A 16,626-nucleotide genomic window follows, 5' to 3' on the forward strand; every position below is an offset into this window, starting at 1 on the left:
GCTAGTTTACTTTAATTCTTCAGATTTTGAGTTTATCTTGAATCAACAATGCGACCTGGTACAATGCCAACCCTCATCTTCATTAGCTGAGATGAAACACTGATCATCCAGTTACTTGAGATTTGTTCTGAATAATTGTTTTCCAACTCTTTTGCTTCGCCAGCCCTGTCTTTGAGCAATCACTGTCTTTCTGCTCTCTCTGCTCAGACGACTTTGACGCGAGGTTTAGCACTTTTGCCAACACAAGTGTAGTCAGAGATATCACGCCTTTGTGTGATTCTATTACTATGTTCTGTATAGATTGTTAATGTTTTCCTTTTCTCCCATTTTCTCTGGCCTAAGTTGCTTTAATATCTTCTGCCTTCTGGATTTTATCTGTGAATTATATGCACTGCGTACCAAATGCAACCCTTCATCCTTCATTAGGCTGAGATAACACTATCATCAGTTCTTGCAGATTTGTTCTGAATAATTTTGTTCTAACTCTTGTTGCTGTTGCCCAACTGTCTTGAAGCAATCACTGCTTGTCTGTCTCTTTGCTCCAGACGACCTTTGACGATGTTTAGCACTTTGCCCAACACAGTGCATCAGGATATCATCTGTTTCGCATGGTTCTTCTATGCTATGGTATCTGTATAGCATTTCTCTATGGTCTTCCTGTTTCTCCCGTTTTCTCTGGCTAAGTTTACTTTTAATTCTTGCTTCTGGGTTTTATCTTGACATTAAAATGGCACTTGGTACCAAATGCCAACCCTTCATCTTCATTAGGCTGAGATGAAAACACTGATTCACAGTTCTCTGCAGATTGTTCTGAATAATTGTTGTCAACTCTTGTTGCTTCGCCAGCTGATCTTGGCACTTACAGTTTTCTTGCCTGTCTCTCCTCAGCACGACTTTGACGATGTTTACACTTTTTGCCCAACACAAGTGCATTCAAGGATATCATCGTTTTCGCCATGGCTCTTTATGCTATGGTTCCTGTATTAGATTTCTCTATGTCTTCCCTGTTTCTCCCAGTTTTCTCGTGCTGCCTAAGTTTACTTTTAATCTTGCTTTCTGGCGGTTTATCTTGAATTAATTCAATGCACTTGCGGTACAAATGCCAACCCTTCATCTTCATTAGCTGAGATGAAACACTTATCATCAGTTCTGCAGCATTTGCTTCTGAAATAATTTGCTTTCCAACTCTTGTTGTTTGCCCCAGCTGTCTGAGCACTTAATGTTTTCTAGCTGTCTCTTCCTCAGACGATTTGACGATGTTGAGCATTTTCCCCTAAAGTTTTGTCCTTCAGGAACTATTCATCATCATGTGATTGCTTTGCCTTCTACCTGTATGTTCATTATATCTATTCTCTGAGGGTTTTCTTCGGGTTTTCTGCAGAGCTGGCCTTATAACTCGTGCCTTCCTATCTTTTCAGGTGCAGGTTGCCTGCTACTACCGAAGGCCAAGGTGTCACTACCACAGCTGGGTAGGCGCATTTTGTCACAGGCCCGTCATTATTGTAACCAGCGCAAAGTCCTACCTGTGACACTGTCCTCTCCAAGTTCTGTGCCGCTTGCCAGCCATTATGGCCCTGCTAGGGTGTTCTCTCCCGCACAGATATTGGGCTGCTTCGCCACAGTGCATCTTACCGACCCTCGAGTCCATTAAACCAGGCTATTGGATGGTTGGATCATAGTCTACTCTTTTCCTTTCAGTTGTGTTTACCACCAGCCTGGAGCTGACCAACAGCTATATGGTTCGATGAACGAACGAACAGATGTCATTCCAGTTCAAGCTGCATTCTCTTGATCCGTTCACACAGGATTTTTGCAGTATTCAGCCAAGATATTTTTTATTGTGCCACGCAGTTGTAAAAAAGGTAAGAATCTGCCTGTCTCTAGCAACTGCCCAATTTTGCTTTTTAGTCATGTGGGTGACTGTCTTGAAATCCCAATAGCATGTCACAGAGATCATAGTTCCAGGAAAAAGATTAATTGTCTCAGTCTCAAATGCTCTGCAAATTTTTTCTATGAATCTTGGCAATGTGCACCCAGTCCTTTTGAGACATTTCTTCCACAAACTAGCAACACTTGAACATTTCGTTAGGTCATGCAAAATCTCAGGTGCTCAAGGCGAGAAAGAATGATTACAAAAACAGATGTCTGATCACAAATCACAAAAGTGTGCTCTTATCTGCAAATCTGACAAGAGCATCTCTGTAGTTTAAACAGAAACGTATCATCAACAAACATGCCCTACTTCCGTTGTACCGGTTGCCGATTTCCAACCAAGGTGTAACTGCAACAACTATCGTAGTTTCCACTGACCAGGCAATCTATTGATCGATCTTTAAAAGCGGGTAATTGCCTTTCGTTGTCTTGCGCAGAAATGCTTCCCTGAATAGTTTTGGTACACAGCACTTAACTTGAATGACGTCGAGACGTAGGAGCTACTGCTTACCTGCGAGAAGAAAAAAGTCAACTTGGCAGTTACATATAAGTGGCTGATACCGCCCATGATCGGAATGTAATATGATCATCATATAAGTGTAATAGGCTACTAATGATAACCCATGCAGACGTTTACAGGGCACAAAAAGAAAAATATACGAACCTAAACGATTTTCCTTCACGGCTTGCCATGCTTGTGCTTGCCGCTACTATTGCTTCACTTTTTATAGATACAAGATAATGTTGCAGACCGTCAGATTCTCTAAAACTATATCTCTGCCGCTCACAAGCAATGAATGGTAGGAAGGATGCTTTAGATATGTGTGACAACCCGCTTGACACGGCCAAATCCAAATGATGTATTTCCTTAGTATTTACCAAAAATTACACACGCTAGCATTCTAAGATTCTAGGCCTTCCAATCTAAAAACTGGTCTGTGTGTCTACTGGGAATAATGACAAACATGCGTCTTGGCAGTCACCACATTTGCTGTGCTACTCTACTCTGTCGCAACCATTGATTCGAGCCCGGTATCAAGGAGAGTTATAACTTAGCACGTAGCCATTTGCTGGTTTCCGTCACTATAACTCTAGCATAAGTTAGTGGGCCAAGCGCTGCAGTGATGAATGCCGGCGCGGCTGCCCCAGTGTGCATATTAAAGTATGAGCGTGTGACTAAGCAACGGTGTAAAAATACACGTATTTACTGCTATGCATATAAAAACTACTCCAATATATACTTAAAAACTGCTCACGAACTCCTAGGGAAAATACTTGCAGTTCTTTCCTCAAAATATTATTGCTCTGTATCGGCATGCTCATAGAGCAGACATTTTAGCGTCAATTTCAAAACAAGAATCCTCAAGGTTTGGTGCTTCCTGTGATAAGCCTCAACCTCCAGATATTAAGAGCTTGGACAGTGCCTAGTATTTTACACAGTGTGAAAACAGACATCAATCAATTATTGTCCTTTGATCGAATTGCTACAATGATTAATTACATATACTTGTATCACACAAGTAATATTAAAATGAGGCACACTGTTTGGCATCCAGTGCAAAAATGGTCATAGATTATTTAAACAGTACATGTGGAATGAATTACAAGTGAGATAGCTCAAGAATAGCGCATACAAAGTGCCTTATTCGCGCTTTAAACACTGCTAAAGGTTATGTAACCACTCTGTAACATAAATTGCAATTTTCAAATTAAATAGGCACACTGTGGACCAGTGCAAATGGTTCATAGAATATTAACAACAGTACATGTGTGAATGAAGTCAAGTGAGAATAGTCAAGATAAGGCTACCACAGGCCTTATTCGCTTTAAAACCACTGTAAAGGTTTATCCAGTAACCACTCTGTAACATATAAATTGCAAATTCTCCTTCCGCATTGAATAAATGCAACTGTCAGAGTCCCTACTTGGCAGGTACTTATTGTATGTAATGTCTGGCTTATATGTCTCAGCATTTTAGTTAGGCTGTGAGTTAGGGACATGCACCTAAAAGTAAAGTACGACTTAGTTAGTCAGTTCATTCATATCTTAATAACTGATAAAAAAGAATAACACAAGTAAGATGGACTACTATAATAATACTTGTTTACCTTATTTTACTAAACAGTCTAGCGATATTCATTCTTCTTTCTCACGACAGTTTCGGACTGCTTCTCATCATTTCCTCCAAGGGGACGACCATATTGGGTGGCGGAATTGTGCCCTTGTGTGTTTTCGATCCTTCATGGTCTAGCTGTAACACAATACATGACCACAGTCACCGCACACATTTCATTTCCCAAACTTCTTTATGAAGATTGCATACAGCGGTCCCTGCGCTTCATTAATCCAATGGTGATCTTGAAACCAAATTTTTAAATACATGATTGGATTATGTTTACTTTTAAACATTATAGTTATATGATTCACATACAGTGAGCAGTATGACTAGCTACGAGACTGTAAATCCCTACCCTCAAATGTTTTCACATTTTGTCAAGCAAAGTTGAATAATATAATCCTTCTAATCTGCAATCCATTGAATCAATCCTAACTAACTGTGAAAGTTAAGATTAATCCACAAAAGTCCCACAAGAATTAAGTTGATGTAACGAAAATCTTTGAGTTATTCAATCTGCGCTGTATTACTATGAGTTGGCTTGGAGTATAGGCTACAACAGGAGTTGGTCACAAGTACTCACCTGACTACATAATGCTTTAGACTAAATAAAAGTGGCTTAACTTGGTCACTAAAGGATGGATAAATATTTATCACAACTCCGTATTATCTGATCAATCAGGATAAGGATAGCTGCGGAATAAAACCTTATAACATCGGTAAAGATTAGTCTTCAAAGTAACAGGACACAATTAAAGATGGAGAGAGACTGTGCGGTTGCAGCTAGAAAAAACTTAAATTTACAATTAACTTAAATGTGAACTAAATTCCAATATGGCATTATATAGTGATTACAGAAACGAAGCATCCTTGAAGATGCGTTACACGTCAAAAATATAAATGTGGCAAGTATACGTTGATGGCTCCGAGTAAATACATTTACTCCTGATATTATAGATACAATATGTGTAACCCAACACCAACATGTGACCTATTCTTCTTGCAATAGGTCTTCACTAACCTTAGCAAAGACCCGTTTCTTGGAGCTCTGGCGAGCAAGTCTACGACATAAATGATCGTACAGCCTGGTCATATATATATCGCTGTTTGGTACATCTACTTAAGTTCTTCAGATATTTTCACGTTAAAATAGTGGTAAAATTAGAGTTACATACAAAAGTTTTATGGTTCAGTATTGCATTGGAATTTTATTTTTTAATGTTTTAAAAATCCGACGGCTATATCGTGCTTAACAATTGACAGGTGGCGCCCACTGCCCAGTGCATCACTGAAAAAAGTTGGCCACAAAGCAACGTACGTTTCGCTGCAGGCTACACGACGAAGCGCGGTTTCTTATTTATTAGTTTTAAGAGACAAAAGGATTGCATAATCTTCTAATTATAGCTTACGTTTCAGTTATAATCATGAATGAAGTCTGTTCTAAAATGAATATCGTTCAGTTTTAGCACTTTTAGGTATAAATCATTATTGCACTTTATTGAATTCTCGATTAGCCCTCTTGATCTGTAATGCAGGCGATTCCTGGCCATTTTTTTTCAAACCAAATTACCGGGCGCCCAAAATTACCGACCCACCTAGCAAAACGCCCCCAAAATACAAAATCATAAATAATGCGCCAAATTAGAGAGGCTCTGATGCAGATCTCCATGCTTTCTATTCATTATATAGACTCACTGTTTTATATAAGAATGGCCTCCATATAAGATTCTATAATCGATTATTCTGAATAAATGAGTGCGAGCCAAACTCCCAATTTAATTGATAGATAAGTATATATATATAATCTTTTAGGCTCGCCGTACACTCTGCACGGGCTGCCCTACTAAGCAGGATAGATGTACCCCGTGGTAACGTGCAAATAATTGGCATAATGCGCAACTTTTCAGGGTGCGCGAGACAATCGCGGGTGATGATCAGCGCCTAAAATTAAAAATTTTTAGAAATTCATTTTGCTTTTTATGACACAGCGAATGGTGAATGCGCGTAAATTATAAAATTGTACGGGTAGGCTATATATGCAGATTTATGCATATCTACTATCAATAATATACTCCTAAATTCTAGATGAAAAGCTATCCTTTAATTATAGCATGTTCTGATAGTTATAGGTATACTAAACTACTACTAGTAGTCTAGTATGGTAAGTAGAATAGTATATCTATATAATATACGCTTAGTTATTACGTATACTAAGACAGTATAAGTTGTACTGGATCAAGGAGGGAGTTTGCGGACCCCGCAAAGTGTTTTTGCATATGCTCTCAACTAATCATGGGCGTGCTACTAGCTTGGGCCGTTATACTGCGGCGCTGTAGGTATGCAATATGAACACAATGTTGTAAAAGTGCACAGCATGTTGCACAGACTCAAAGCGATTACGTTACTAACTTACAACTTCACACAGTTTAGCGGGCCCTACTAATTCCTACAGTTCCTACTACTAATGACACTGCAGCAAGAACAAGGTCCGCTCACCTGCAGCTACAGCACACACGCGGCCATTGACGGTATATATAACAATGTTATAAAACAATGTCTGTATATTATATATGTCAATGGCCGCGTGTGTGCTTATAGCCGCAGTAGTCCGAGTCGACGCAGACACCAGTAATGGAATTGATTAAACCTGCAACCTCAAGATTAGCCAAGCGGAGCTGTATAACGTCTTGGCATTTGGACGATAATAGCCGCCAGCCGCTGCAGGTGCGGGCACTTGTTCTTGTGCAGTGACTAGTGTAATAACTGAGTCAATACTAATAGTAATAGTAATACTATAATTACTAAGGATATAGAGCTGACACAAACACAACACCTTTAGTAGTAAATGTTCTTGGTATTTAGCTACTAGGCATATCTTTTTTCTTATCATTATTCTGAGGCTGTCTGTCACTTTGCAGTCTTTGTGACTGGTGAGTGTGAATGTGTCCATTGGGAGCAGCAAGTAGAATGGGAAGACAGTGGCCACTGAGTGACATTAGACCTACATATAACGCCTGTGAACGCATTCTAGCATCGCATAAACCGGCTTTACTAACGGGCATGCTAAACGGGCGTTATACCTTACATATTGAATTAAATTTTATGTTGAATAGTAATATAATTCAATAGTACTGGAGGCTGGATTTCTCGTACGTCAAGTTGTTCAACTTGTGTTGACCATTCTGTCTTCGTGATGCGACGGACGTTTGAAACGTTTCCTTTTGCAGCGACCTCTTCCGGCGTGTTCTGAGTTTCTCTTAGTTCTAGATTTTCCACTACGTAGCCAGCACTAACCGGTTGCTCAGCTGATATAACATGACTTGATTTGCAGATACAAGTCCAAGTAGACTATAATAAGAAATAAGCACAAAATGACAATGGATAATGGTTCAGGTCGTGATATAATTACAATTGGCAACTGGGCTGACGTCTACAACGTGTAAGGACAAAAGATTGGGAGAGAGAGTTATAGCTTCGACCAGCAGAAAACATGCTAGCTCTTAGTATCCTTATTCAAGAGCGAGTACTGATCCTATAACACTAAAGTTAAAGTTAAACAAAACAGTAAAAACAGTCTAGTAAACAGCTAGGAATTGCTCCGACTTGGTGCAGTTGGAGGCATAACAAATAGGAATTCGCTGACGTTTCGTGGTCATTTTGGCATTTAACCTATAGGCCCGTTCACACGGACGTTTTTAGTTTGAGCCTAAATAGTCGCCTGCCGCAAATAACCAAATTTCGGCTCGAGCCGAAGCGATTTCACATTAGAGAAATCACACAAAGACTGCGAATTCTTGCGTTCACTCCCAATTGCCAGTCTACAAGCGTGGGAGCGCAGTACCAGTCTAAAGCGGCTATAGGCGGCACACGCATTTTGTCGCGAACTACCACAGCTGCTTTCCAAACTCCCAGTACGAAGCCTCACCATTGGCAGCATTTTAAAAACGCTTTGCCAGCGTTGCCAGTGCAGAATGAGCGTCACGAAGAGCGCCGTGGGTTGTTTCCTGGATTCTGGCCGAGCCATTTACATTTACTGGGGCAAAAGGAGCGAACGCGAGAATTTCATCAGTCTTTGTGGTGAGTTTTGCCGTGACACAGCTCGCCGTACGAACAGAGACAGTATGTTTTATATAACAAGTGACACTCGTTGCTTGAATAGAAACAACGATAGGAGTGGAAATGGTTGAATATCTTGTGTTGTAATCGTGTTGAATCCAGCCGAGCGTCGAGCGCGAATTTGGGCAGCACGCCCTTGCTGTACGGCGGCTATATACTATATTAAGTGTCAGGTTGATGCACAGTGCACGCAGCATGAGCAATGGCCGGCCGCCAGCGTATGTTTGCACATAGGATTAAATAGACGGAATTTACATCGAAACTGTCGGGATAATACTATTAATAGGTGAAAGAGATACAAACATTAAGATTTAGTAGTCAAATAGGATTTCGTAGTTATTTAGATTATACTTTCTATTGAAAACGCTTCACGTGCCTGTGACACGGTGACGGTCTTTTGGGCGTGCCGAGTTAGCACGCACGGCCAATTTTGGTCCCATCGAAATGTGCCTGACCAGCGCCCGAGCCAAAATTTTAGCACTGCGTCAGCTAAATTGGTAGAGCGGTAGATGCCGCGAGTGACGGAGTGTTGAACGTGTACTTCGACAAAATAAAGTCTAAAACAGTATAAAAATTCGAAAAATATTGATCAGGATCATAGCTTCTACAAGATTGATAATTGAACTAGGGAACGGAAAAAAGTAAACACGCTGAATCGTACACAACGCCAGATCTCGCGACACTTACTGCCGAAGGATTAGATCTGTGAGATATTTGGTGCAATCAGATTTATTTGAATTTGAATGTTGAATTTTGACAGGACAGTATTCCACTTTGTACGTGTGGAACGCTTTCTAGACTCAAATTTAGCTTTAGCTAAACCATTACGTGTGAACGCGGCATATGACGTCGAGTATCGAGCGATACCGCCGCATAACATATTTGCCTAATTGAAATTAGCTAATCGCCTTTTCAGATAAACTCATAGACTCACAGCGCAGCCGATCATAGCTAAAGAGACATTCGAGTTGACATGTGCTCTATAAATATCTAGAATTTATAGCAATGTAACTCGAATCGTTCACGCAATATCATGATAGTTAGTATACTTTCTTACCGGCCATAGCCGCGCGTATATTAGCCTATGAGTCATACCCAGCATGCATATTTGCTAATTAATTAGACTAATCGCGCTTCAATAGACTCAAAATTCACAGAGATTAAGGCTAAGGCCATGGTGTCTATAATGCGTTAGAATTATACTAGAAATGTAACTCAAATCTGTTCGCGCATATCATGCATGTTAGTACATTTCCTATCCGGTCAATAGCATAATAGCGGTTTTTGCCCGACGGGGTATGCAAAACGAAACGTCACGAATTTTATTTTTATCCTCCAATCACAGGTCAGAGCAATTCCTCTGTTTAGACGCATGTCTTTTCAGGCTTTTGTAGCATTGCCATTGTATTTGTAACTTAGCCAAGCCGATGACTATAGACCTGTAAGTTGTAACTACAGTTTACGCGTTGAAATCATCGAGAAAAATGTTCACCTGAAGCTCACCTACCTTTGCACTCCTGTTTCGCTGTAGTTTATGGCCAACCAGGAAAGCAAACAATGACTCGAATGAGTCAACTGAGTGAGTGACCCTGATGAATGAGGCTGATGTGCGGTGCATAACTGAACTTTGGTAAGAGGGTCGTTTGGCACCCCACACTTTATTTTCGCAAATCTGTAGTAGAAATAAGATTAATAATGGCTTGGGTTTGAAGTGTGGGGATTATAGTAGCGTTGTTTGTACGGACTACAGCCTCCATTGTAAATTACGGCTGTAGGAATGTGTGCCTCTACTAGTTACTAGTACTAGCGTTGATAGTGAAATCAAGTGTAACATTAACCAGAATTATAACTAAATTTGTGGGTGGCAGACCTGAAGATTGATGCAAAACTATCCTTAACTGGAATATAGAATGCCAAAACAGCAAGCAGAAAGGCAACACCTGTGACGTTCATTTCATCAATCTATTGTATGTTGATGATGTGAGCCTCTTGCCAGAAAAGGAAGCTAAACCTCTAGCACCTCTCAGCAATCTCAACTTTCAACGAGTGAGTTTTTTTTAATAAGTGTGGTAATAATGCATTATATAATCACCTTGTAATTTAATCAGTCTCTCTTACCACATGAATATAACTAGCTAATTTAATGTTTAGAAAAGATTAGCATCTATTTAAAAATTAATAGCGAAATATAACATGTCAAGACAATCAAAATTATTAGATAGCAATTGTGTGTAATTTAGTGCAAAACATGAAATGGTATGATCAAACCAATTCTTATTTAATATGACTATATTATATACAATAAATTGCTACCTGTAAGAATAGTTGTGTATGAATCATGTCTGATGAGAGTCTTCTATGCCCACATGAATAATTATTATGGCTTCGTTTTTGTATTCAATGATGCATCAACTTATAGTGCAATGTATGTTCACTGCTATGAATGTGTGATTCCTTTTAGCTGAACCAAAGACTTTCAAAGACAAAGATGGAAAAGGTTAAGAAGGTGAACTCAGTCGGGCAAAACGTTACATCAGAAGCACAGCAGTTGTTTTACCATATCAACAAAACGTGAGTATTAAATCTGGTCACTTAAAAATGGTTTGATGGTTAAATGGTTAATAGCGTAAAGCTTAATGGTCAAATGGCTGATGTGCCCAGCGATTTTCTGGGTGACGTAGTTCAAGACACGAAGCTTGTAGTCAAGGTTCGTTCGTGATGTATGTTCGCATAGCTTATTCATCATTCGGATTAACCGAATTTCTATGCATACCTTCGCAACGGTGATTGTTAGGATTGATGACATTGCGTGGAGAGGACAGAATATCACCGTGATGGGAGAAGTAAGGATATCAGCCCCCTACACACCAGACAGCTGCCGATCTCTGTCGAATGTTAGCGACCATGCCCTCCAGCATGTCAGAAAACTAGTATGTGCATCATCACAACTTACTATAAGGGCTAACTTTCAATAAGTTTGTCAGATTTCATGATAATAGTAACGTAAATTTTATATTATATATTATATTTTATATTATGATGAGTGAGAGCATGTAACCTGTTTGCAATAGTTTTGACAATCAGTTTAGCTGTCTTTCTCACGCTGAATAAAAGCTCGACAAGTCAATAGTTATTTTTTAATTCAGTTTGACAACGACAGCTAGACTGGTTGATGAAAGGATTGATAGAATGGTTTATAAAAATAAATCAAAATTTATCTCCCGATATTAGATTAATTTTAATTAATTTTATTAATATATTTTTTAATAATTTTATTAAACTTATAATATAGGTCTGTATGACAAGTCATAATATGGAATATTGAATGGAGGCATGCTTGTGTTTTGTAAACGATGTCTGGCTTGGAGCGAAATAATTGCATACTTTCATCTGATGAGTTTTATTTCGATTGAATGTAACAAGAAAATATTCAGAGATTCTGTATTGGTCCATAGTAACGTCTGTTCTTTCTGTTTGACACAGGTTGAGAAATTCCACACAGACAAATGTAACTCGGTTATCTGCCTGGAGGAAGCATCACCGGTCACAGAGGCTCAGTCGGACTCTGACCGTGAAGTTTCCCAATAAACTATATTGCCCATTCCTTTCCCAACGAACAGGAATGATTTCAAGTATTTTCACGATCTCTGATCTCTCCACTCTTATCATTCAGACTAGGAAAACCTGTGTTGGAATTTTAATTTGTAAACAATGTAGTTTACATTCTAAAAATATTATCATAGTAAAATGTGTTGCCCTATGTTAATTTCTTAGTAGGTATGTGTCTAGAGTAATGTTGAAAATTATCACATTTTATTTATTGAAGCCCTAAAGAAGATTTTATACAGAAATATTATTGATAAAACCAAAATTGTAGATCTGTGCTGTAAACTTAAATGCAATTATATTTTGTAAACGCTATCCTGTCCTATGTGTTATTCGTATCTACTGCATTATATGCACTTTTTTAAATCTGGGAAAAAAACACTTATTGTTTTAATGCTATGTGAAAGTGAATGATCTGATTGACTTATTCCGTGACATTCCTTTCAGTTGAGATCGATTTGGTTAGCCACATGTCTTTGTGTGTTTATATATGTCAATAGAAAGTTTTCCGTTCTATTTTTTATAAGGTTTGTGAACGACTGTTAGATTTCTGTGGTTTTGTGCGTGTATGTCTTCTCCTGCTCGTATTTATGGTGCGGTTGTGTAGTCACAAATTCGTTCAAAAATTAGTTGAGGGTGTGAGTTGCTGTTAGTCAGGACAGTCAGTGGAAGACATTTGAGGCAGCAATGGAATGCCATTAGTGAGAAGGAAACACGTGGAAGGGCATGGGAAGCAGTAAGTAAGCCTGATGATGTCTCTGTTTGCCATATCAGTGTCACGACACCGTGCATGAAATCTATTGACATAAGATAAATGTTGCTGAATTGCTGAAGGGTATTTTGTAGTTGTTTTGTAAGAATGTCAAATGTAAGAACAGTCATTAAACTGAGATCAGGAAGATGATAGATACTGCAATATTTACAGATACAAACTACTGAATCTTTCACGGAATGTTGTAGTTTGTGATTGGGCAACATATCATTGTCTGGTTATATTCTAATTGCGAGAAACAATTATTGAGAGAATGCACCATATATGAGGGTTATTACCTTCTGGAAACTGACGGTCCATGTCCTAGGTTTTACTGGAGCTACACAAACAGTCCAGCACGTTGCAGATGCGTTAAATTTGTATTTTTTTAAATAGCTCATGTGTGCGTGTGTGTATATGCATGCCTCTGATAATTACATATTGTCATGTTAAAGCAGCTATCTGGCCAGAACCGTGAAATTTCATTTATTTTCCTACTCACATGCCGTGTAGTTTATCATCTCATAACATAAATTGGCCACATTCTCGTCATTGTACATCTTTTAAGACTGTAGTGTACTTCATAAATACACACAAGATCAATAAAACCAGGCAAGGTAGAATATTTGAAAACCAAAATAGAAATTACTACAAAAATGCAAAAATGCTGTGGCGCTATCGAGCTTGAGGTTTGGTTTAATGTGCCTAAAACTATTTATTAGTTATATGGTGAGTGAGCGGAGACATGGTTTAAGTAGTCCCTTTCAGGCTCGAATTAAATACAGCAGATGGTTGATTTCGTGCTGCGTGATGTTGCTACCAGGTGGCGATATTTCACACATCAAAATCTTATAGTGAAACGCTTTGTAACGCGTGATAACGCGTTTATATAGACATGACGTTTGTGTGCATTCTGATAGCCCATCAAATTGTTACCTAGTTTATATCAGTTATTTTGAAAATGATTTCACTTGTGCGATATAATACGTACGAATGTTCATGTGTCTGTTGGCATGTTTCACGCCATAACAGCTTATTGTAATAGAATCAGAAAGCACTGCCGTTGTTGGATGTAAATTTTTTATTTGTGGATAATAACAGTTTATTTCCTACACCACAGCTTTTAGACACTATGAGCGTTGTTTATAAATACATGCATTTTATTCATACTCTTCTTACATATGTTAATTAATTTAATACTGTAACGTAATACATAAAACTGTCAACGGATTTGTGAACTCAGATTTTGTGTGGACTTATATGCCACTGTTCTGCAAGTTACTTGTGGTTATTTTCTCGGTTTGTTTGTGTATTTATCTGCACACATATCTGCCATGGGCTAATATAAGAAATTTGGAACAATACGTTCGAAATTCATCAGCTTAGCGTAAAACAATATGAAGGTTTATTTGAAGCCGCAACCGCGGGTGATGTGTTCTCTCGCCTTGCTGTATGTTATCTTTTGTACATGTGCATCACGATGCGTGTTATTTATAAAGCAGCTAATCGTGACAGTTCCAAAATCTACTCTGTTTTACAGTAAGCGTATAGCTACCTCTTGTAATATATTCCTGTGCATGCGCGCGCGTGTTTGCGTGTGCGTGCGTGCGTGCGTGTGAGAACGCGAGCATAAGTACGAGTCGATAGGTCTGAAGCTGATTTCTATCAATATTCGTTCTGGTCCCACGAGGCACATTTGTGGCGTCACAGCATCAGCTTTTGTTACAGCAGGGTAAAGAAGATTCCGGCGTGACAGTGGTCAAATCTAGCATCGTCCTTTCTATCTGTTTGTCCTCCTTGTCTTTTAACAGCCTGTCATATAAAAAATATTCACGTAACAGCGTACTGGCAAACAGCGTACCGGCTAAAACATGTTATATCTTGTCCTCTATATAAACTAGATCCATTATCACTGCGTAATCTCGTGTTTTATTGTGTGTAAACGGGTAACGCAACTAGCGCTGCAGTTTGGTAAGGGGATACGGACATCAATAGCCTACTATAGGCGGCTATAAACAGCGTCACAAACCAACCACTGTTCAACTAACGATTTATAGATTTATTGACTTATCGATTATCACGACTTATAGATAGTGAACACGTGTTTCTGCTATATCATCAACATTCTATATCATTATTTCTCTGCTTTTATCTCCCATATCCGTAGGATTTCGTTGGGAACGTTAAAAAACGAAACCTTTAACACGGAACGTACAAGGCCAACCCTGTGATGGATTCAATAACATTGTCTCCTGTCTTCACTGACGTTTCGTAGAATAGGTATCCATATTCCTGCGCAAGAAAAAGCCTTCTTTTGTAAACAGCCCATATAGTAGTAATGTTAAATCGCTGTCGATAGCTTAGAGTCAACGTGTTCGAATATTAGCAATGCGATAGTCGTAGACGCATGCACGTACAACACCGGCGTTTGACAGACATTCATAATAAGCGTGCCGCACCGCGCACTACACGTTGGTTTTTACTGAATAACTTATATATATAACATATATATATATATTATACACATATACATATGTATATATTGTTCTCAGGTATTTTATGGCCCCGGCCCGTAACGCGTTTTCATTTTTTAAACACTAGCCTAGATGACGGCATAGAATAATAGTGCGATGAGTGATGTAGGCCTACGACGTACGTCAGCCAGACGCGCTCCATCTTTGTAAGAGACAGGCCGGTCATCCTGTGCCAAGTCCGTCTTGTTACCAATGAGAGTTATCACTGTTCCAGCACCCACACTATCCTGAAATTGACTTATACTGAGTGTGAACCTGCCTATTTTTGCAATGTGATTTATAACGAAAGTAAATGCAATGTTCGAATGGTAAGGGTTATAGATTTTCTATAATACACACATTACGTAGGCTACACATAATTTATACACATACGTATCCGTGGTGAGGGTTACATGAACCAGGCAATTGCCATAGCATCCTTGTTGTTTGTAACAGTCAATAAGAGATATATAGTCGACTTTACAACGGACTTCTGATCATACACGACGTTATTGCATCCGATGTGCATCTATATTCGTTGCAAAAGCCCCTACCTGTATGCTCGCCATCCAGTGTCGCATGCTGATCAATGTTTTCTCAGATGTCACGTCATACATAATAACAACGCCATCTGCCTTTCGGAAGTATTGCTTGGTCACACTGCGAAACCTGTAAGGCACATATTTAGCTCTACATAAAAGCACATGCAAGCATATAAGCATATACATTTGATCAAATGTAGTATCAGGCCCATGCATGATAATACTGTGATATTACATCACACCGAGAAATCGCATGTTGAAAGTGGGCGGCTGGGGGACCTGGCAGACACGTGTGGGACTCGTGGACGTAAGAGGAATAGTAATGACGGCTACAACACGCCATGAAGAGGAGGGTGCGGGAGAAGAAGACCTGACGGCGTGACTAACGCCATGAAGAGGAGGGTGCGGGAGAAGAAGCCCTGACGGCGTGACTAACGCCATCGTCCATTTTTAGAGACAATTTACGGACGCTGCACATAAATATGAACGATAATGTAAAGTATGTACAAAGATAAATTCGTATATGTTGCACCGATAAGTTAGGATAATTTTGCTAGAGCTTTACCTTTCTTGTCCGGCAGTATCCCATAATTGGAGGACCACTAAAACATCGTCCACAAGCATTGATCTCACCTGGAAGTCCACTCCTGAAACGCAGCGGAAGGAATTGTGACGAAATGTTCTACCTAATATCAAGGCATTGTACATGAAAGAATGCGGAGTTTGTTGTATAGAATCTCGACTATCTTTTCCGTCTGATTTCAGGTAGGTTGTCGTTAATTAATATTATAGTTAAGTAACTATTCTATGTACGAATTCGGTGCCCCTTGTTAGTTTCCACATGATCGCACGAATCTGTAGATAGTAAAACAACAAGTAGAATAGGGTAGGGTACGGTAAGGTTAAGGTAAGGTAGGGTTAGAGTAGGGATAGGGTTAAGGTATGGTAGGGATAGGGTTAAGGTATGGTAGGGATAGGGTTAAGGTATGGTAGGGATAGGGTTAAGGTATGGTAGGGATAGGGGTAAGGTATGGTAGGGGTAGGGGTAAG

At 39.3% G+C, this 16,626-nt stretch overlaps 2 protein-coding genes across 3 annotated transcripts in view; one reads left to right on the plus strand and one right to left on the minus strand.

Moving 5' to 3' along the window:
- The window catches only part of LOC106806312 (protein LSM12 homolog), a 22,951-nt gene extending 9,368 nt beyond the window's left edge, over positions 1-13,583 (plus strand). For both annotated transcript variants that reach the window (XM_014808200.1, XM_014808201.1), the window contains exons 3-6: positions 10,074-10,210; positions 10,626-10,735; positions 10,959-11,094; positions 11,648-13,583. In XM_014808200.1, coding sequence (XP_014663686.1) covers positions 10,074-10,210; positions 10,626-10,735; positions 10,959-11,094; positions 11,648-11,752 — 488 coding nt within the window. In that variant the 3' untranslated portion in view covers positions 11,753-13,583. The remainder of the gene's footprint in view (positions 1-10,073; positions 10,211-10,625; positions 10,736-10,958; positions 11,095-11,647) is intronic.
- Positions 13,584-13,660: 77 nt separating this feature from the next.
- Positions 13,661-16,219, minus strand: LOC106806313 (ras and EF-hand domain-containing protein homolog). The gene is made up of 5 exons (XM_014808202.1): positions 16,142-16,219; positions 15,589-15,703; positions 15,178-15,282; positions 14,737-14,813; positions 13,661-14,333 (listed from the first exon to the last, which is right to left on the minus strand). Exons 1-5 carry the CDS (start codon positions 16,198-16,200, stop codon positions 14,234-14,236), a joined length of 456 nt encoding a protein of 151 aa, XP_014663688.1. The 5' UTR covers positions 16,201-16,219; the 3' UTR covers positions 13,661-14,233.
- Positions 16,220-16,626: the final 407 nt, after the last annotated feature.

Source organism: Priapulus caudatus, unplaced genomic scaffold, assembly GCF_000485595.1.
Source record: "Priapulus caudatus unplaced genomic scaffold, Priapulus_caudatus-5.0.1 Scaffold153, whole genome shotgun sequence".
NCBI classification, from domain to species: domain Eukaryota; kingdom Metazoa; phylum Priapulida; class Priapulimorpha; order Priapulimorphida; family Priapulidae; genus Priapulus; species Priapulus caudatus.